Source organism: Electrophorus electricus, chromosome 17, assembly GCF_013358815.1.
Source record: "Electrophorus electricus isolate fEleEle1 chromosome 17, fEleEle1.pri, whole genome shotgun sequence".
NCBI lineage: Eukaryota > Metazoa > Chordata > Actinopteri > Gymnotiformes > Gymnotidae > Electrophorus > Electrophorus electricus.
The window spans coordinates 5,917,826-5,940,556 of NC_049551.1; the positions used below are offsets into that span (position 1 = coordinate 5,917,826).

The 22,731-nt window shown below is 39.6% G+C and overlaps 1 protein-coding gene across 2 annotated transcripts; it reads left to right on the plus strand.

The window, feature by feature from the left end:
• The first annotated feature begins 2,021 nt into the window (after positions 1 to 2,021).
• On the plus strand, positions 2,022 to 7,290 carry panx3 (pannexin 3). 2 transcript variants are annotated; one of them, XM_027012705.2, is made up of 6 exons: positions 2,022 to 2,078; positions 2,430 to 2,621; positions 4,503 to 4,645; positions 4,932 to 5,146; positions 5,514 to 6,247; positions 6,795 to 7,290. In XM_027012705.2, the coding sequence occupies exons 2-6, from the start codon at positions 2,438 to 2,440 to the stop codon at positions 6,851 to 6,853; spliced, it is 1,335 nt and encodes a 444-aa protein (XP_026868506.2). In that variant the 5' UTR covers positions 2,022 to 2,078; positions 2,430 to 2,437; the 3' UTR covers positions 6,854 to 7,290. The 2 variants fall into 2 exon arrangements, with proteins under 2 accessions (XP_026868506.2, XP_026868505.2); XM_027012704.2 differs by lacking the exon at positions 6,795 to 7,290 and having other exon boundaries at positions 5,514 to 6,339.
• The last annotated feature ends 15,441 nt before the right edge of the window (positions 7,291 to 22,731 follow it).

Below are 22,731 nucleotides of genomic sequence, written 5' to 3' on the forward strand. Positions count from 1 at the left end.
GTAGCCTTTTAAAATTACCTGCTCCATTACACGGTTTATATTAGCTATTCTCCAACTGCATTAATTGCCCATTTCTGAAGAAGAATGGCTGTAGGCTGGATATTTCAGATTAGCAGAGTACCTTCCACACATGTGTGCAAGCCATCCAGCATCACTGCTGGGCCTGATACACTCCTACCAGCGCAACGTCCACCACTATGCCAAAAGCACGTGAAGATCACTGCTGTATTGAGAATGGTCCACCAGCCAAATAATATATGTCCAACAGAAGTCCTGTGGTCAGACACTGGGCACAAATGAACACTGTACACAACAGCATAGATGGCTTAGTGCAGGGCTACAGTCTGACCATACACCTGTAAAATGCACCTAGAGAATAAAGTAACTTGGGATTTTATTGGGATAATTAAGAGCGTCAATTTTGTAGATTTGATTCATATTTAATGATAGTTCAGGGCTTAATAATGCTATTTAGGCTTTGATCTAGACAACAAAAAGAAAAAAGGTACGTACAGTGCTTTTCTTTAATGTCCAGACTACCCAGCATGTTATTATATAGATTTGCATCAGAAGATGACTTATAAGGTTTTCAATACCACCTGGTTAAGTAAAACTGATCAAAATTCCACAGCTAATTCAGTAAATGAACTCCCAGCTCAAGCATTCTGAGTGGCAGCCATAAATAATCCAGTTTGTTTCAGGTTTCATGATTGTTTTCCTTTAACATTCTTCAAAATGGACAGGATTCCACAAAATGCTTGCTCTAGATGTGCAGGTATTTTGCTATTCATTTTATGCACTAAAACCCTGTCTTAAGACTGTTTACACCAAATGTACTTTAGAGAAATGTAGTGAACAAGGAGCTGGATTCAGCGTTACAAAGTGCACTGAAAAATAATTAAAACTGAAAGGCTCTGCTAGCCAATTTAAGGGTGAGTGCTCTGTTTTTACTGATCTACGTTTTTTTTGGTTTCTTGTCCTCTAGCAGTCTAGTGCATACACGTTGGGTGGTGGGAGGGTGGAAGGGATGATTACAGTTTATAAAAATCAGAGGAAGGCTTGGTTCCCCCTTAAATAATCAGAGATTACAGGCTGTTTCTTGCACATGTGGCCTGCATCTTAGGACATATGGTCTTCATGGACATAGTGTGTGTGCCTAGTTCTTAATCTCATCTGAACAATTTGACCTTGGTGCATTGCTCTGAGCATGACATTCTAGATCTGAGCTTTGCGGTATGCAGTTACAGAGCAGAACTATAAAGTAGCTAGAAAGCCTTAAGGACCAGACTGGAAACCCACAATAATCTTGGTGCATTTCAGTGAGGAGAAATGTTGTACACTTCCATTCTTAAAGAGCAGCATTACCACATGTGCAATTACTACACCCCTTTTTAACAAAGAAGAAAGAAGCTTTGCATGAAAGGCACTATGTTCTGTACAACTTGCAGAAAGGTTGGCCGATGTGCTGTTAACCAGCACTCTAAAGTAACCGAGCCTCTCAAAGCTCTCTGAGTGACACTGAAATAGCTGTACTTGTGGCAGTGCTCCAGATTTCTCATGCTAGTTCAGAGGAATGGTAGGTCTACTCAGGGCAGCGATATATAAATAGTAAGGGCAATTACAGAGGCAGGAAAAGCCGCAGAGGCGTGTGTGTTTGAAGCAAAGGGTGCCGCCAGCGTGATGGGCATTTTATGGATCTGTTGCCTTACAGTTCTCTGCCTTCCCTATTTATTTCTCAAGATGTATCTCTCTCTCCCATCCTCTCTCTCTCTCTCTCTTTATCCTTCTCTCTCTCCCCCTCCCTCTCCCTCAGACACTCTAACCATACTGTCATGTTTTCTCTCTCTCACCTCTCTCTCTCTCTGCTGCTGGTCCAGCCCCTTGGGGTTCCAGAATGTTCTATAACCCCTTTAATTACACCTTAAACCCTGTCCAGTGCAACCTCCCATTTACTTTAGCCCTTCCCCAGTACATAAAGACCTCGCCAGCACCCTGGTCCTCTCCAGCCTGAGGACCAGGTCATCGCTGGAGCTATTCGGCCATTAGCACTTACCATTCACTGCAGCAGGTCACTGAAGGTACTGTACTCTTAAATGCACATGACTCAGTTCTGAATTTATCATACTATCTGGTTTAGGGGAACTGGCAACCAGCAGTTGGTAATTAGCCAAATTGTAATAAATTAAACGGATGATTTCCTGGGCAAAAACAAGTGCAGCATTCTGGTAAAACAAAACAAAACAAAATGTTAATGATGTGGCCTTGGATCTAATTATTCTTCTTTTCCTGTAATCTTGCAGGAGTCCAAAATATCTTGCAATAAGTCTTGGAGTATTTTACATGCATATGATTTTATATTCAAATCTGATCTTTGGAAGGAGAATGCCACTCAACCTGGAGCTACTTGCATGCTATTATCCTCTCCTCAGCCTCCATCATGTCCATCGCCCACACAGCAGCACGGGCTGTCCTGCATGACGCCCTGCTCCGGGACGGCGACGGAGACAACCGCATCCGCCATCTTGAACTGGAGCTGCCCTTGGACAGAGTTATTAAGTTTGTGTCTGTGGGACTGCCTCTCCTGCTGGTTTCTTTGGCATTTGCTCGAGAGGTCTCTATTGGTTAGTACCTCTCTTTTTTTCTGTCTGTGTCCAAACATAGGTTCAGGCCAGCAGTTGCTGTTGTGTTCACTTGTGTTCACTTAGATCAGAAAAGTTTTTTAAAAGTGATTTAGAGCAAAACCCCAGTGTATTGGAGCCCACGGTTATTCTCTGGAGTATCTTCCCTGTTCTCTCTGGCCTTTGGATCTCACAGGACGTTCTTTGGTTTACAAGTTTAGATGAAAGGGAATTAACTTGATATTTGTTCAGCAGATGCAATTATATTTCTACAAAAATTATTGGAGTATTAAAGATTTATGTAAGAATTGTTAGTACCCTGTTATCTGCTAATTAGTTATCTGTATCTAACATATAAAAGGCAAACAGACTGAAGATGTCTAAATAAGAATCAGCTGTGTGGTACTGGTGTCTAAGAAGTGTTAGACTAATGTAGGGTGGTGATTGGACTACTGGTCATGCAGTTCAAACCTTGATATTAGCTTGTTATTTATTTGGTGAAATTCTACTAATTTGGCATGAGCAACTTTGAAACTTGTAAAGGAAGTATGTTAAAGGAAAGGAAGCAGGCTGAGGCAAAGCTAATTAAATGTCAACATCAATTTCAAATGCACCTTTTCCCTTTTTTTATTATTTTTTTAAAAAGACAGTTATAGTCATTTGTTTTGTAGGAATATTAGGCTGACAGGCCAGTAGGGGTTTTGAAATAAATGACACTATTCTGCTAGATTTATCTTACCAGGCTCTTTGAAAGAGCAAGCTGTCTGGGGAAGGCAGCTGACTTTGAGGTTGCAATCAGTTCCTCTGGAGTTGGTCTGCAATCAGCTCACACAGATGTTAATTGGTATGAGGATGATTAAGAGAGACGTGGAAAGATGACAAGGGTCTGTAATTACAGTGAGCCGGCTCTCTCCCAGTTCTCTATTTCAGGCCAACCAGATGATATGCTAATTAAAGCAGCAGTCATGCTAAGCAAGCAGAGTCTAGTGCACACTGGTAGAGTCTGGTTTGTGGTCACATTTGGTCTTTAGAATGCTTACCAAACACAAATATTTGGAGTGGAATATTAAATTGTTGGTGGACAAATTTTATTTTGCAGAAGCTGTTAATCTTTTCTTCCTGTGAATGTATTTAGCACAGGTACTATACGCTGAACAATAAAACATATAGTGCCTGTTTTATCTTTAAATTTATCTTTTAAATCCCTTAGTGTCTCTGCCTTTGGTGCAAAAAAAAAAAAAAAAAAAAAAAAAAGATGTTTATTTCAGCGTTTATTTCGGTTCTCCTTGTCAGCCTCAGCAGTCTGCTTTAAGCAAGACTTGTATCATGTAATTTACTGAGCCACGTTCTCTGCAGCTCACTGCAATACATGTGGATGTGGGCGATGTCTTGTTCAGGACGTAAATTGGGGGTTGACTGTAAGTCTTGGAGGAAGACACTGCTGTTTTAGGAGTGTATTCAAAGCAGGAGCTTGGCTTCTCCTCGGCCGTGGCGACACACCCTCACACAGCCTCCTCCACCCTCTGCTGCAGCTGCTGTGGTTTCCACCAGCTGTGCGCCAGAAAGAGTGTGAGACTGGAAAAGCCATGCCAGCCAGCTCTTACACCCAGCCTTTCTCTAATCTCACCTGATGAAAGGGGAATCATAACAGCAACGGTGGTGATCATATGTTGATGATACATTGACCACACCAAGGTAGACTTATTTTAGGCTATGTAAGCCTATGTTAGGCTTGTACTAAACTAAATTTTAAAAGAAGATTTGTTTATTTCCAACTAGGAATCACCACTGGAATTTAAACTGGATTCAGGGCTACAACTGCTTATGTCAAAAGGTTTTTTTTTTTTTTAAGTCCAGGACCAACATGTTTATTTGTCATTTCAGGCCCACAGATTAGCTGTTTCCCTCCCAGCAACTTCACTGCCAAGCAGGCTGCGTATGTGGACACGTACTGCTGGGACATTGTGATGCACCATGAGTTCGACACAAACGGGAATGTGGAAGAGCGTTCCCTCTGGGTGCACAAGGTGCGGTTCTCCGTTGGTGCAATCTATCATGGGAAGACAAACAGCAACTTTTCCAAACTCAAACATGCAAAGAGTTTTGCTAACAGGAAAGCAACACCACTGCAGACATTTTTACACTGCGTATCTGAACACGTTTCAAAATTTATGACTAATAAAAACATCCATTTACTGAATATCAATTTGAATCCCTTTTAAGACATAATAAACCAAATAAGCTTTGATGACCATGATGCAAAGATAATGAAGTGTTTTGATTTTCTGCTCACTGATTGTGTGCATCTCTCAGATGTTCCCATACTCCTTGCTGATTATGGCGATGATGATGTATTTGCCGGCACTGATCTGGCGGTTTCTGGCCATGCCAAGCCTGGGCTCAGACCTACTCTTCATCATTGATGAGCTGGACAAGTCCTACAACCGCTCGGTGCGCCTGGCCCAGACCATCCTGGAACTCCAGCAGAGCTCAGAAAGTCCCCAAGAGTTCCAGGCAGAACTGTGGCAGTAAGTGTGACAACCGAGTCTCTGTTTAAGACTTCCATTTGTGTTTGCCAGCAGACATAATTAACGTTATTCTTTAATGAAGAAGTCATAGGCTTCCATATATGGAAATAGAAATCTAAATTGTTAAATACTGAACATGATGAGAGCTTTGTTGGCATGGATTTCATGTTGATTATCAGATGGTAAAGATGGTAGATCCAAAGGAGTAAAAAAACTTTCTAATGTAGACGTGTGAATGCACTGTATTTTACAATTTTCTTTTGGCCTGTGATTGAAACTGAAATTGAAGGGCTTTTAGTCAGCCACTTTGTCTCTTTGTCAAAAGAAGAGTGATGCACTGTTTCAATTAAAACACTCTGTTCATCAGAGCCAAGCGGAAGCGTTACTTTGAGTACCCCCTGCTGGAGAGATACATGCAGTGCAAGCACGCCTCCTACTTCCTGGTCAGCATGCTGTTCCTGCGTGGCTTCCTCTTGCTGACCTTCATGTCAGCCTCCTGCCTGTACCTGGTCTACTTCCACCTGTCAGCTTTCCTGCAGGACGAGTTCAGCTGCTTCGTGCGCACAGGGCTCCTGCGTGACCAGCCCTGGGTGCCCGAAGTGGTGCAGTGCAAGATGCCGGGCCTGCTGGTGTTCCAGGTCATTAGCGTGGCCAACGGCGCCATCTACGTCATGCTCGCACCCATTGTGCTCTTCAGCCTGCTGCGTCTCTTCTGCTGGGACACGAGCTTCCTCTCGCTGTACGAGGTGCTCCCTGCCCTAGGCCTCATCAGTGGACAGAAGCTGGGTTGTCCGCTCAATGACCTGAACGTACTGCTACTCTTCCTGCGTGCCAATGTGGCACAGCTGCGCTCCTACGGACAGCTCAGGGCCCTGTGCTCTTTGGCGCCCCCGCAGATGAAAGGGGGCAAGAGAATTCTGACGGAGGAGCAGGCCGAGGAATCTGCGGAGGCAGCTGAGGAGCTGGAGGAGGAGATGAGGGAGGCCAGGGAGGAGGGCAAGCACAACCTGGTGGACATCATGACAGTACTCGGGGCAGCCAGAGGAAATGTGGTGAATTGCCCTGAACAGCACCCTCTCGTGGAAGAGAACATGACACTCGGTACAGTTACTATCATCTACCTACTAAAGCGCATCCTTCTAGTGGGCATATTTGTGTACATCATATGGGATGTTCAAAAAATAATCAAGTGATCTCTTCCACACATAACGTTGCTGTAAAATATAATTTGAAATATGAGAAGGTCCTAGGCTACTTCATATTTAGCCTAGGTTCAGAAGGCCACCTGTATCAATTATGGATATGCAAAATTACTGCATAAAATGATAGGGGATCAATGTGAATATATATGTAAATGGAAACAACTGAAACGTGTGCCATATAAAGTCTGCTTTATTGTGCTAAAACGTTTATGGAAAATAATTTACTTTTAAGTCATTTAAATTTGTGTTATTTATGTAATGTGTTCTGATAAGTACAACATAAATTAGACAAAATTATTTTCTATAAATTACCTATTTACAAGCTTTGTACATTGGGTTTTACAAGATGGAATATTGACATATTCAAATTCTGAAGGAGGCTTTTGACAAAAATATGGACGATGATAGAATTTATACCCCTAACAGCCCTCTCTGTCTTTTCACAGAGCCTAACCACCAGGGGTACCATGAGTTGAAGGAGACTACATCATGTTGTTTTGGTTAAACATACACCAATGGACTGAACCATCGTTGTAAGGACAAAGGGGGATGGACCACAGATTAGCCACACCCCCTCTAGACTTGATTAAGAAAACAAACAAACAAACAAAAAAAAAACCTCACCTCAAATGGATTTCCCACTGACAGTCTTTTTGGCTCAGGACAGTCATAATGGTGTTCTGAGAAATGAATCCCTATATACCAAAGTACCTCTGGAATATTCACGAAGTCCTCCCAAAAGCCTCCATTAGAATGAGTCATTTAAGGATTTCCACTTTGTTTATTTATACTTTATTGTTTTTGTATGTCCGTACTAAAGTTCTTCTCTTGTTGTCTTTTGTTTATAATTATGATTTTACTTGCCTTTTTTCTTTTATGAACAATTAAAATACATTTTATGTTTGCCTTTGTAACTGATGTTTGCTATATTGATTTTACACAAACACAAAAGACTTTTAAATTCAAGCAGGATAAAACCTTTTGATTAATTGGTTTTGTTGATCTAACCAACAATGGATCAGAATAAACTATATATAGCCAGCCTACTGTGTTGTCGTAATCACAACCTTGCTTATCTGCAATGAGTATGGTAATCTCAAAATGAAGGTTCATTCGTTCTTTGATCTTATCTGTCTAAATAAAACAAGCTAACATTAATTTAGCCTTGCGTATCTCCAGTAAAATTACTTACTTAAATAGCTCACTGTGATAATCCCGGCTTCAACATGTTGGCCCCCAAGTGTTATTATTTATGAATATAAAAGCTAACATAACATTTGCCTGAGTCACAGCAATGTAGCCTAGTTAGTTTACTCTTACCCGAGTTTCCCAAGATTCCTTTAAGATGAGGCTGCATGTGATTGACCAACCAGCAGGTGGTGCCAAACCCATGTAGTAAGAATTTCACGAAATATACCTACAATATACCTACTAAATGCTTTTACTATTATATCGTATATTAAATAACTATTTTAAACCGTTACATTAGCCTGTATGACACAGTGATTTTCAGCTCAGCTATTACTCATAATTACATTCAATTCCAGACATCTGCCATCTCTTCAAACAATTACTCACATTACTGAGTCACCAACAACTAAGCAGCCTCCTGGCGTAGCTTTTCAAAGAGAACGTATAACATTATTTCTTTCTCTTTGAAGGAAACAAAGGGTGGAAATACTACTTTTTCTGCTTCTCTTTCTTCAACACTCGTTTGGGTCTTCTTGGTCTTGAAAACCACACAGTGCTGGAAAATATTGCTACTCCCTTCAGAGTGCTTTGAAAAACATTGTAATATCTGTACTGCAGTGATAGCAGTGGTGTTTATGGTTTGAATTGAATCTGTCTCCTCTTACATCCTGAAGCTGCTGACATCCTCCTGTTACCTGATATTGCTGGGTACATTAAATGTGCGGTTAGGAATGTTCACAAATCCAGGCTAAGCAGAGATTTCACCCAAGAGTTCTCTGTGACCATGTCGAACCCTGGCGCGTTAGTTATGCTCAAGGTCTAAGGATCAGTATTTCAGACTCATCCTAATTTTGAGTACCACTTAGGCAGAGATTCACCAGTCTTTTAAGGTCAGAACCTTAGAGACCGTGGCTTAAAAGTAGAAAAGAATCAAAGAAAAAGAAGGTTTTTACATTACCCTTCTTACTAGCCTGTAAAAATGTTGAACTTTATTCACACATTACATCACGTTTACTGTCAGCTCTTTTCCACTCTGCTTTATTGTAGGATTGAGATGTTTGGAGACTTTGCTTTGTTCATTTGCCCTTTCTGTCAGTCTTTTACTGTGAGAGCCTCTGTGCCCCCCCTCTCTCTCTCTCTCTCTCTCTCTCTCTCTCTCTCTCTCTCTCTCTCTCTCTCTCTCTCTCTCTCTCTCTCCCCCTCTCTCTCTCTCTCTCTCTCTCTCTCTCTCTCTCTCCCACTCTCTCTCTCTCTCTCTCTCTCTCTCTCTCTCTCTCTCTCTCTCCCCCCTCTCTCTCTCTCTCTCCCTTTCCCTCTCTCTCTCTCTCTCCCTCTCACTCTCTCTCTCTCTCTCTCTCTCTCTCTCTCTCTCTCTCTCTCTCTCTCTCTCTCTCCCTCTCTCTCTCTCCCTCTCACTCTCTCTCTCCCTCTCTCTCTATCTCTCCCTCTCCCTCTCTCTCTCCCTCTCTCTCTATCTCTCCCTCTCCCTCTCTCTCTCTCTCTCTCTCTCTCTCTCTCTCTGAACCCGAGGAAGCATGGGTAAAGTGATTAGCAGGCTATTAAGATGGGTAATGTTATTTAGTGCTGTTATATATACTTTTTAAAAAAACATCTCCATGCTCAGTGAAGCCTCTGAGAAGGTTCTGAAGCAATTTCCATACATAACCTACGCAACACTTTTTTTTTAGCCATGGCTTTAAATAGAAATGTCATATGGGATCATTTGAAAAAGATTTTGTGATTCTGTGCGTCACTATAGCTCCAAACATGTTTACAAAATACACAATGCACCACTATAGCAAAAAAAAAAAAGGAAAGTATTTCAGTATGTTTCTCACATGTAGGCTGCATGCACTACCAGTAATGATATATATCACATAACACAACACATAAATCATTCTTCTATAAATGATAACACCCTTCATAGTGGACACTGGTATATGTTAGATATATCACTGATAATGAAACTACATGAGGCACACAAGAATGGGATGATGGAACGTGCAACATATTATAATTAAAGAAAAAAAACAGAAATGATTGGCTATAGAGTGTAATTGTTTTATAAACATGGTTTCAGCCAACTTTCGCTACAGCCAATTGAAGTGAGTCCACCAGGGGGCAGAAGTGAGTTACATTTGGAACGACATAGTTAAATCCTGAGCCTTTTGTGTTTTTCAGTGTAAGAAAGGTGGAAAACTAAAGAAAACTAGAAATTCCGTACAGGGGGGTGGGTCTCAGCAGCAATGTTGCCTTGACCTAGTAGTCATTGTATGAAGGAAGACCATTTTATAAAGGTTATTTTGCATGCTCTCACGCCTTGTTTAATTGTAAATGGCACAATTTCACTGATGTAATCCATTATGAATGAGCACATAATTGAGGGGGTTAGTGCCATCATCCAAGGCTTTTTATAACCTAAACCCTGAGATGAAAAGAGACATTAAGATTGTGGATCAGCTTTGTTAGTGACATATGGCACATGGATGGCATTGAATATGACTGCAAACTGTACTTGTGCTCAGATTCCTCACGCTGATCTGAACATTGGGGTCGCGAAGCAGGGGTAACACGGTGGCGAGAGCGTCAGGCTATCACCTCTGATTGCCAGCGAGGCCGACGGGTGAGCAGCCCGCGCCCCATGCCTGGCACTGATGCCATGTGTGAATGAGCTGGAAATTTGCTCTGGTAGGATGCCATGCATCCAGGGCCATCTGCTTACAGCCACTGACGGATTGAGCAGAGCCCCGACTCCTCCTCCTGTTGGAGGGCGTGCAGTAAAAAATTGTCCTCCTAGACCTGTGGCTTTGGTGTGCAAATTTGTTGCAATGTCCTAAACCAATACGAACACATACATGATTGCATGAAGAAATGTGTTAAAGAGAACCAGCCCAGGGTTATCAAAGCACTTTTACTGTCACATCAGTTTAGCACAGGTGTGAAAGTGAATGAAAAACTTGAGAGAACAGACCGTCCGCAATATACACAATATTAGTACAAGTACACAATGTAAACATGTTAAATACAGAATATATACACATTAACATACATCCTATTTCACTGTCTCTTTCCCAAAGTGCAAGCTATAAATATATAAGCTGTTAAATATTTATAATGTACATATTTCCATAGACTATTTATATTTTATTCAAATACAAAAGATGAGGAAAGAGTTGTACAAGTTAGAGTTGTGTCGATTCAGGTTTAGATGCATCAGAATTGCAAGGTATGATCATGTCAAGATACTAAGATGACCAGGATGTAATGAACCATACATGAGCCAGTATGGAGGTGAGTGGGATGAAAGATCTGTGGTGATACACAGTACAGTGAGCTGTACCGGGACAGTGTATAGGCACAGTGCAGAGTGTGGATGTTGTGCAGATTGTCTATAGTGTGAGTGATGGGCCATGGACCTGCTACTGGCTGGTCAGCAGCCTGATGGCCTGGGGGAAGGAACTAGGCAAGAAGCTGTCTCAGAACCAGCTGGTTCTGTATCTCTGTGTATATATGTGTGTATATATATATATATATATATATATATATATATATATATATATATATATATATATATATATATATATATTCTGTATACATGTTTCTGTGTCTTCTGCTGCCAGGCAGCTATGAAAACAGACAGGGGCTTGGGTGGGTGGAGTCCTTCATCATCCTACTGGTCCTCATCATGCAGCGTCTGGTGTATAATTCCAGGATGTTTTGGTGCAGAACCCCGGTGATGTGCTGGTCTATCCACCCTCTGCAGAGCTTTCTCCAGAGCAGTGCAGTTAACATACCAGTAGTAAAAAGTCAGTGAGAATGCTCACCACAGTGCAGGTATAAAACGTCATGAGGATGTGGGGGTTCGCACTAAACCTCCTCAGCTGTCTGAGGTAGAAGAAGCACTTTTGCACCTTCTTCAGTGCCTGTGTGGTGTGATATGAACATCAAGGAACTGGAAGCTGACCATCTGACCATACAGTTGCATCGTGGATGGTGAGGTGTGTGCACTCTCTCCTGCTTCCTGAAGTCCAGTATCAGTGCCGAGGTCTTCTTGACATTTACAGAAAGGTTATATTCCTGGCAGCAGTGTGGCAGGAAAACTGAAATCTTCTCTGGAGGCTGCCTCATCATGGTCAGAGATCAGGCCAATGATCATCGTATTTTCCACGAATTTAATGATATGGGTGGGTGTACAGGAAGTACAGGAGAGGGCTGAGCACACAGCCCTGAGGTGCCCCAGTGTTGAGGGTCAGTGAGGAGAAAGAGATACAGGCCATCCTTACCACCTGGCATCGCTCTGTCAGGAAGTTCAGGTTGCAGCCACACAGGTTGCAGCTGTTCAGGCCCAGATCTTAGAGCCTAATATCTTAGAGCCTCCAATTGAAACTGCCCACGTCTAATTACAAACAATCTCAAAATATGAACACTGTGCTTTTAGCCCTAAAAGCTTCCTCAAGTGATTCAGCCCATTATCCAATTAGTGCTCTGGCAGGCCATACTCGCATTTAAAAAATCTCTCCTGTGTGTGTTTATGGAGCAGCTTGCTGATTTTAGGCCTCCTGGTTTTCTGTTTGCTTGATGGCCACAGCGAGGGATCCAGCAGCACGAGCACTGAGATGGCAAATGACAGCCAATTATTCCTCTCATCACTAATTTGTTTCCTTTGTATGCTGCCGTGACTTGTGAAGCTGTAGGCGAACATCAGAGGGATTTCTCACTACTGTCCAATTAAGACTGAATGTATGCTTTGTAGGGAGGAATGTCGAACAATGTGCCCATGAGATGGCGGATGTGACGCTCGCCGTGCAATGTCTGCACCCTGTTTGCTGTGGCCCAGCGTGACTGAGGTAATGGCTCCCTAATCCTAGAGGTAGAAAGAGGGATGGATGGAGAGAGGGGAAGAGAGAGAGAGAGAGAGAGAGAGAGAGAGAGAGAGAGAGAGAGGAAGTGAGACAGAACAGACAGAGGCTATGGCATGCTTCACTGCTGCCTGGGAGACTTTGATTACTGCTGCAAAATGTTACTCCTTCAGCCCTAAATGGAAGGTGAAAACTGCCGGCGCTGTAGCGAGACCCGAATTACTGTGCCCTCGCAAAGTTTATGACAAGATCGATATCGCTGGCATTGTTTTTAGGGGCTTCTGTATGAAGACAGATGTCCAAATTAAAACCCAGCGCCTTTCTCAAATGTATTCACCCGCGGAGCCACTTAAAGATTAAAGTAACACACCTCGGATGCCCTCTCTTCGTCTCAAAAGCGTCCTCTCAAAGTTAAGTAAACGCAAAATGCCAGTTTAGATCCCCGCTAACACACAAAAAAAGGTTTTTCAAAAGAATCCAAATGCATTAGCTAGGTATGACCGTTCGACAACCATGGCAGACAAGTGTCTGCGTTATCTAAAAGGTGTGGCATCACGTTGCATCCGCCAGACTCTGACCTTGCAATCAATCAACAAGTGCTGAAGTGAAAGCGAATGACAACCTGTTTACAGCCATGCAGAAGATGTAGACGCTCTCGCTCATCCTCTCATAAGACCAGCTTTAGTTGGACTAGATACAGAAAGTCAGGAATTCAAGTCAAAACTGTGACAAAAGTAAGAAATAATGAATTGAGGCAATATCCCATTTCATGTTATTACACCCTCTGAAGGTGCCAAATGTGTTTGGTGGTGATGACATGTGTTTCGAAGGTGTATACTTTAGGTTATTGTGTATCGTTACATGCCGATAGTTGTTTTAATGTTTTACACCTTGAAACTTCATGTAAGTATTGCACACAGGCCTGCGATTTGTATTGACAGGCAAATTACAAATGCCAAGGCTTCCATTAAACGTCAGTGCAATTAAGACAACTAGATACAATCCTTTTTTTCTTAGTTGGATTGTGTTTATTGTACCTGTCTGGATGATACAGATGCTCAAGTACTGCAGAAGCAATGCAGTAAACAGTGTGGGCTTTCAGAGCGGTGTTGCTCTGATGCAATATATATGCTGAGAGATAGCTGTCTGAGTTTCGTCTGTCACAGTGGATCCTGAAGTGTGTGTGTGCGTGTGTGTGTGTGTGTGAGAGAGCGCGCGCGCACATGCTTGCACACACATGTGTCAGGAGTGTATGTTAGGCACTTTGGAAGTGTATGTTTGGTTTGTGTGTGTGTGTGTGTGTGTGTGTGTGTGCACGCGCACGAGCATCTGTATTATCTATGAAAACATGAAGCGCAGTCTGCCTCTGTAAACAGTGTGGTATTTAGAGTGCAATTGTTAGAGTTCACCTGAGGCATGGTGCTACACTGAGAACAGCATAGTAGGAAGAAATAATCTCTCTATGGCTTGAATATAAGATGAGGTAAACCAATATATAACAGTCAGGATCACATGGTTTTGGGCTTATTTTTAACAGAGCATCATTTTGAGATGGACTGGACTAAATATGCTTTAGGATCTCTGCACCACAACCCACTATAATTCTCTATCAGAACAACTTTATCAAATGCCTGGCTTATGCTGTATTTTGGCCATCATTCTCAGCCACTGAAATCACTCTTGGAAAGGTGCCGCTCTTCATTCATGATTTTATTTTCTCTAGTACATGACTTAAGCTGTTCTTTCATGTCACAGATCCTTCCCTGGTTTGTTTTGAATTTATGTAAACTATTATTAGCATAAAATATTCTAGTTTTTAAATTGCAAATGCAGATGGTAGCTGTGCATTTTGGGGTTTCTTCAAAGCCTTATTTTTCATACATACATATACAGTAGACACGGGTTCTTATGGTATGGTCAGAGCGGTGCATGTAATCCCTTGGTGCTTCTGTCATATCAAATCACCCCTCTGTCAATGCTCCATACACCAATATTGGTTTTTAAAATGAGGTTGGTGGCTTCAAGCCAAATGTATAGGAACAGGTTTGATATTGTCCCATGAGATCCAGCATATCGGGTTCAGCTGAATGTATTTTAAAGATTTTCATTTTTGGATCCTTAAACTGTTTACTGACTATCATCCTGCATTTATAAATATAAATTTGAGTTGTGTATGAAAAAGTAATCCCTGGCTGGCCAAGCATAGCAGAATGGGTCAAACTCCTCACACGTATGTTAGATAAGGTCGTCCTGTCACACTCCTACTGGCTGTGCAGCTCAAGATGTAACTTGCTTTCTGTCAAAGGGGAACAAAAGGACAAACTAAACAAAACAATGCTGTTGCCACATGTATTTACTGTAAATGCACGCAGTTGTCCACTGGCTAATTTCATTTGGTTTAGAAATATGATAGCTAAAATTTTGGTGATTTTATAGTTTGTTGCACATCTGCTAGTATTTGTACTGCTGAAATAAGGCATTTTTAGCTTTGCATGTAGTTCAGCAAATCGCCACCAGGTAGAAGTGTTGCACATACTAAGGTATTGATTTATCTCAATACAAAAGGTCATCATTTAATACTATTAAGATGTCTAATTTTCATCATTTTCATCATTTTCATCACAGTATATATTGTGGTATATACCCCTTGTTAAAAACCTCTTTAAAAACATACTGTCCAACTGTGAAATACATGTCACTTGAAGGTTTTAGCTCTTTGTTCACTCAAATTATAGGAAGACCTTAAAGGACAGAGATAAAGGCTTTAGATGAACATGTCTTTGTGAGACTAATTGTTCCTGAAAATACAACAGATAGCAGGTGTTTGGTTACCTTGGAAACAGCGTAAAGGCATCCAGGAGGCGATATCAAGGTCTGATGCAGAAAGCTGGAGCAATGGTATTCTATGTGAATAAGACCAGAGGCCACATTCACACAGAATCTAAGTGTAGATGTGACGTTCCTGGATCAGTTCCTTATCTGACAATAGAGTAAATTTAAAAAGTTCATGAAGTTGTAAGAACTTCAGAAACGGTATCCTACCCCAGTAGTTTTTAAGCCATTTTTTCCAATTGTATATACAGAAGTCTTCTGGGAGATTATGGCAATCTTTGGAAGTTACTGATTATTTTTATTTTTTAAATTTCCTTATCAAAGGGGGATCGTATTGTTATGCATTAGGCTAACAGCAATCATGTGCACTATTATTTCTTGCTCATTATTAATTATGTGCAACATAGCAATGTTGCAAACATGTCTAAACACTGTCTCTGGAAGGATATTGCAACCTGAATTTAGTTGTAAATGAGCCTAGGAACAGCTGATGCGCATTTAGCTATGCGTGAGTCATGCCATGGACCTGTATGCATGCATGACCAAACAGCATTGACACCGACCAATTGGACTCCACAAGTAATCAGACACATTTGCGATTGCTTTTAGACACATCATTTACTTACAAGGATGAATAGTTTTGTTTGTGCAAACCAAACAATGCTACTGGAATATTCATCCATTTATATGCATATATTCATACTTTGATCTACCCTGAATAACCAATGGTGTGAGTGTATGTTGTCCTTTAAAGCTTATTTCTTAGGAGATTTGTCAGTAAGTCAAAAATATCTCCAGACAAGGACCCAATGTAAACATTTAAAAAAGAGAGTTTACAGTGTTATCAATAGGCAATGCTGTCATCTCAACATGACCCCAAAATCCACCTGTCATATTCAGAATATTATCCAGTTCCAAGGGTGTCTGCATTGTGTACTGGCAGCTTAATATGTAAATTGTTTTTAAATCCTTATTTAAAAAAACCCCAAAAACTATATATATATATATATATATATATATATATATATATATATATATATATATATATATATATATATATATATCTGAAGGCACACAGGAAAAGATTTAATCAGCATAAGATTTATTCAATAGGTTAAGAAACTAATATTTGAATTAATGTAAGTTCAGCTTCCATTAGTGGAAGTCCAGCTTCCAAGGGAAGATACCTTAACCAACCCTGAATCTCATTAGAAACTCTTTAGAGAACTATAGCATTAGGAAACTGATCCTAGGGTATGGTAGTATGTTAAGGAAGTATACATATTTTTATTTGAATGGATCGACCTGTTTCATATTATTCAATATGTCACATTGCTCCTACACACAAAAATTAATTTTATGAACATACAAGTACAGTTGTTTTTCCTATGTGTAAGGATCTAGAGTAGTGTAGATCAGAAATACAAAAATGTATAGTTTTAAAGGCTTTATGATGCAAAACGATTCTTCATTTAGACTCATTAATAAACACTAATGAATACCATGGTACATATCTAGAATGTGTAAATTAAAAATCCACCAAAACAGTCCAACTTTTCATTTTACCCTGGAAGTCTTTCTACTTGCTTGTCAGTTAATAGATTCTGGTCCACAGAGCCCTGATAAATATTACAAAGTCGTTTGCTCTGGCCAAGGGATAGAAATATAATAGATTTTTCATACGAGCAATTACCTTGTGTAATAGGTTATTGTTTTATGACTCATTCCAAAAGGCACAAGCATTAATCTCAATCAATAGTTCATCAGCCTGACTAACACATATTATCTCTACCTTTTGTTAGCAACTAGGCTAATTTCTCTTCTTCAACTCAATTCTAGCCAGGCAAATGTTGGATTGCTTCATTCGCAAATATTCATTAATATTCAGACTCTGCTATGTTGACCATTCCTCGTGGTTCCTTGATTAAACAGACTATTAACTCTGCTCTGTCTAGCTGCTTGTCTATGGATTGTCTGGATCCACACTGCTGATCCTCAATGACCAGAAATAAACAAAAGGCTTAAATACTAATGAAAAATTTCTTCCAAATAAGTAAAAAACCTTTTGTGTTCATTATTTAAAATAAATATTTGAAATATTTAATATAGCATATGTAGGCTTGGCTCCCTAGCACAGTTTCCTGTTTTGGTTACTATATCATAGATCATGTGGTTTAGCTTCTTTCAAATGTTCCTTTTTTTTTACTACCTCTTGCTTTCATATATAAAAATGATGAATTATTCGGTTAAATAGATATGTGGCCCCATTATAATTTTTTAAGCTTCTCTTTTTGATTTGGGATTGTTTCAGTGTGTTTCAAGCTTTCTGATGCTGAAAGTCCAAAATGAAAATCTAAAGTTAGGGAACCAAATGTGTATTCATTTAGTATAGCTCACATGATATCAATAACCTCTCTATAAACACAGTAAAACCTTTTGTTTGCTTAATTTATAATTATTTTATTGTATTATTTAAAATGTATTATTATTCTTTTTCAAACATGCCTCAAGTCTCATGCATCGAGACTATTGTCTGTCCTGGCTCCCAGATGGTGAACTTCCACTGACTGCAGAATCCCTTGCAGTTTTCAAACGCAGACTGAAGACCCATCTATGTGAGGAATATTTAAATGACCACTGAACCTGTTCCTATGTTAAGTAGCTGAAACTTGTACCTGTTATAGGGTATTGTTTATTGCACTGATGTTGACTGCCCCTATGTTGACTACCTCTAGTACTTATTGTTTATTGCACTGATTGTTGTCTGAGATAAAGCTTATGTATTTTGCGCCTCTAGGCATCAGCATTGATTCCTGTATTTCAACAGTATTTTAGTTTATTAGTATCTTGGTCTCTGACCTATTGTACTGGCTAGGATGTATTCTATGAGTAAATGACAACGCACTTTTGTAAGTCACTCTGGATAAGCGTGTCTGCTAAATACCATAAATGTAAATGTAATTTTCACAAGCACTTATAGTCGTACATTAGCCATGCACTGCAGGATATTTCTACACAGCACCGGGTGAAAAAATCTGGTTTGTACTAGGGAACTTCATTCTGCACAAATAACAGTTTTTCCCTTTTAGCCCCCCCCCCCCCCCCCCCCCCCCCTTACTAATGTAAATATGAATATATAGGCCTTTTTTGGTAAGAATTGACATTTAGCATAATCAGACAGCACTCAGGTTCATTCCTTGTGTGTTTAATTGGTAGTTTAGGCTATTCTGATAATAGATCGGCCAAATCTGAAAGCCCAAACTAACATGACTTTTTCATTGGTATAGTTGGTGTGCTGTGCTCTTCATCTTAGTGTGCATGTACCAGGACAAAAGCCAAGCAAGTCCTGCAATCTTTTTGAGACAAGGCAGATCTGTAAACACTATCAGTCTCTGAGAAGAAAAACATCTCAAAAATTGGGTCTGTCAGAAGGCTCCAGATCCTATTCCACACTGCACAAGAACCCTTTAAATTCAATTATAATCTGTAAAAGAGCTGACTGATGAGTATTACTAAAAAAAATTGATCCAAGCATTTGGTTTCAATTGGCTTTGTTTCAACCAGACTTGATTTATTCATGGAAAAATATGTAAGGGTTGTGTAGACAGTGACATTAGTATGGCTGGACATCACTAGGCATATGGAGCAATTGACCAAGCTCATGTGGAAAATTAAAAAGATATTGACATTGACAGTTTTGCAGATTTAAGAGACTTATTGACAGTGTCTAAGAAATGGTGAAATCTACTCCACCAGCCGTGAAAAGCATTATGTGAACACTCCAGACTTCTATCCCCAATTTCCACTTGGAATGTACTTTTCTATTACTGAATGGCATTTTTTCTGAGTACACACTATATAAACCTGAGAGTGCAAATATAAACCTGAGAGTGCAAAACCTGTCACTGTTCTATTAGCAACAAGATACTCACTACTATCTAACGCACTGATATAATAAAGTCAATTTTTTAGTTGTTCTGCTAATGAAAAGGTAGCAAACAACAAAAATTAATCAGGCTATTGTAACATAATGTGGTAACTCTCTTAAGACATTAATTAACTTTGGTGATATTAACATTGGATTTCCCACTGTAATCCCACTCCAACATGCTAGGTGGCAATATCTTTGGAATACCACAAAATGACTTCCCTGTTTTTTCTAAAAGCACAGCTATCAGTGCCTATTTCCTGTCTGATGTATGCTTCTGATAGATGTAAGAAATGTATTTTTAGTACTGCTATGGATTACCCAGGAGGTTTGACAATGAGCTTTTTGTGACAAGAAGCATCATGTTATCAGCAACTTTGCATTTTGTTATGCAGGATGCTGGGACAGAACATTTTCATGGAATGAACCACAGTGCACACATAATGCACACAGTGAATAGTCTAAAGTCATTTTAGACATCCAGGCTGAGCTGTAGCTTTTTTTCTGAGTCAGTGCTTTCAGTAGAAGCCATAGCAATATTTATCTGTCACAAGGTCGCAGTTCTCCTCCTTTTTAAAATTTATTTATTTTATTTTATTTTATTTTTTGTCCCACTGGAGCAAAAATCAGTTTTATTGTTTTATTGTGGTGTCAGAAATCACTTCATCAGTCAACCAGTAGCCAACAACTGTATTGAATTCTTTTGTTCTTGTTACATGTTCATGCAGTCTGATGAGTATTCTCTGCAGAGAGTCAGCAGACAGAGCCTGACAGTGATTCATGCTGTGGGGGTAAGACCCAATAAGAGGTGCCTGCCATACAGACATTCTTCATTGAAAAGGAAATGACATGATCATGAACAATGCTATTTCTTATGTCATCATCTTAAGCCATAATATTTCATTATGATTATCATTTGAGTTTGGAAAACATTATTGTATTAAGATAAAGAACCCTGAATCTGAATACTTTCATTTTCATTTATGCAATTCTTGAAAAGCATGAAGTGTATATGTACTATTGCGTATGGATGTGAATGTATAATAATATGGCTCCAAATGTGTCATTGTCTCCTATCCCACTAATATGTGAAATTCTTTGGTTGACATGGAAATGAATCCAAAGGGTTAGATACTGTAGCACCCTGGGGACAACTGGGTCTGAACTCTAATGCCCTTTCACATTTCATGACGTACACTCATAGCAGTGCTCAGATGATGCCCTTTGCCCCCATGTTCTTAATGAATGACAATTAAGTGACAAAGCACTCACTTGAACAGAATGTCTTGGACATATTGAGCTCTGTAGCAATTGAAGCAATGCAAGAATACTGTATAAGAGACCTATGTTAATATAACAGCTTTTTAACCAATGTGCTCAATGTGTGTGCATAGATATACCTGACTACAGTTTCTATAAAGATGTGAAGCTTTTTAGCATTCTTTTTTATACATTTTAAATCTGGTGAAGACTGTGGGGCTGATGTCAGTACGTTTCTTAATGTGAATAAAGTCTAACACATCTGTGCTGTTGAGAGTGTGGTGCCAAGTGTTTTGACACTGCATGCACATTGCCATAGGGCTCTGTAGATTTCTGTCTCTGGCCTTCCAAATCGCATTTTTCGTTTGCGGATATTTTCTTGAAACCAAGTTAGTCATAACTCATTATACTCCATCATGCCATTCCCACGTGTTCAAATCAAACTATTGTGCAGAGCCTGATGTAGTGCTAAATCAGATGAGCGCAGTCCCACTGGGCTAATGTGATGAGAGCTTGCCAATACAGTGCAAACTGAGTAAGCAGAAAATATTATTAGTGCTTTGTTAGATGGATTCATCTTTCTCTGTGTCAGTGAACAACCCTGTTCCTGTAGTTTAAACCATATAAACACACATGTAGCTAATTTCTCACCTTAAGTACTTTTAAATTAAGTTCCAGAGCAAAAGCTGTAATATATTTTAGATTAAATAAAATGTATTTAAAAAATAAAATAAATAGGATACTCTGATTTTGTCATGTTCCTAAGAATTGTTTTATAAGATCTAGTAGCTATACCAATACAAAGTTATTGCCTTAATTTATTTGAGTATATTGTTTATTTTACTTTATAACTAAATTAAGACAAACAACTAAAGGCAATTACTTAAAGTATTTGATCAGATCCAGTTATATATAATTTACAGAACTGGAGTTTGCTGCGTGTTTTGAGTATGTTTGATAAGCAATCAGGTTGCACCTGGTTAGATTAAAAATGCACAAAGCTCATGATAGATCAGAATACAAATGAATGCAATTTGTTTTAAAACATTTTCAGGAATAAAATGAGATCTGTGCTATCCTAAATAAGCAGGCAGGCTCAGATTTATGACATTCAAATTTACTTTGACTGTAAAGCTACCAGAAGCACGGCATCTTTGATGTAATGGGACTGGACAACATATGATGCAATGGGACCAGCTCAAATGTTGTAAAGAGACAGTAGAAAGCATGCAGATGGTTTGTAGCACTACTGTACATAAATCATGTGTGCTTGATTATACTATTTCCCATGATTTGATGATTACAATCAGCAATTATTGCAATAATTACCACCCTCGTGTTTAGATCAGCAGCTGCATCCTAATATTGTAGGGTCCATGACCTTACACTCTTAGTTAGCTTGTTTACACCTTGCATTCACATGTGGTTCATATCTGGATTCTCTCTGGCTTTACTTTGATTCCATTTACACTTTAACTATAGTGCATCCACAGTGTGACTAGATGAGATCTGATCTTATTTTCCTATGTAAAAAGCATACCAACCCACACATTGTTTCTGTTTACTGAAACCTTTTTGATACATGGTTCCTCACGGCCTTTTACTAATGTATTATACTCCTTCAAATATGGGGAAACCATCTACAACAGGTAACAAAGTGTCTGACAATTTGATTTGTGAGAAAGTGCAACTGATATCAAAAATGCATTCCGCCTACGCTTATATTAAATGTGGTGAAGATCTGTCTCTGACCACTTTCAAATGTGGTTTGAGTGAGCTGAAGGAAATGTATCTTGGGTGTTTTTGCATTTGGCTTTACATGTGGTCAAGTGAAACCAACAAGTCATGTTAATGCATGTTAAGGTCTCTGAATATAGCTTGTGTTAATCATTTGTCTTGTGAATTAACTACTGACATGTTCCTCCAAAAGCAGACTGAATATCCTGAGGCCATATAGTTTAGCCAAAGACATGTCACAGTGCCACAAAAACTCCTTTGTGTCAAGTCAAAGTTGTTCTTTGCATCCTTACCTCTAGTCACTAGCCAAAAAGAAAGATTAAAAACATTTTCATGGCAAAAAAAAAAAAAGATAACAAAAATAAATATACAGAATGACACTTAAAACTCTCTGTAACAATTGAGCAGTGCATTTATCTGGCCATTTAGTTGTAAATATCTTACTTTCCACTTTCTCTCCCACAGGATTAGCAGAAGGCAGCTGCATGGTTTATGATCCTCATATCTGCAGAAGTCTATTTATGTCATATACTGGCTTTGCCCTTTTCTCTTTATAGCAGGCGATGAGATGAGCAC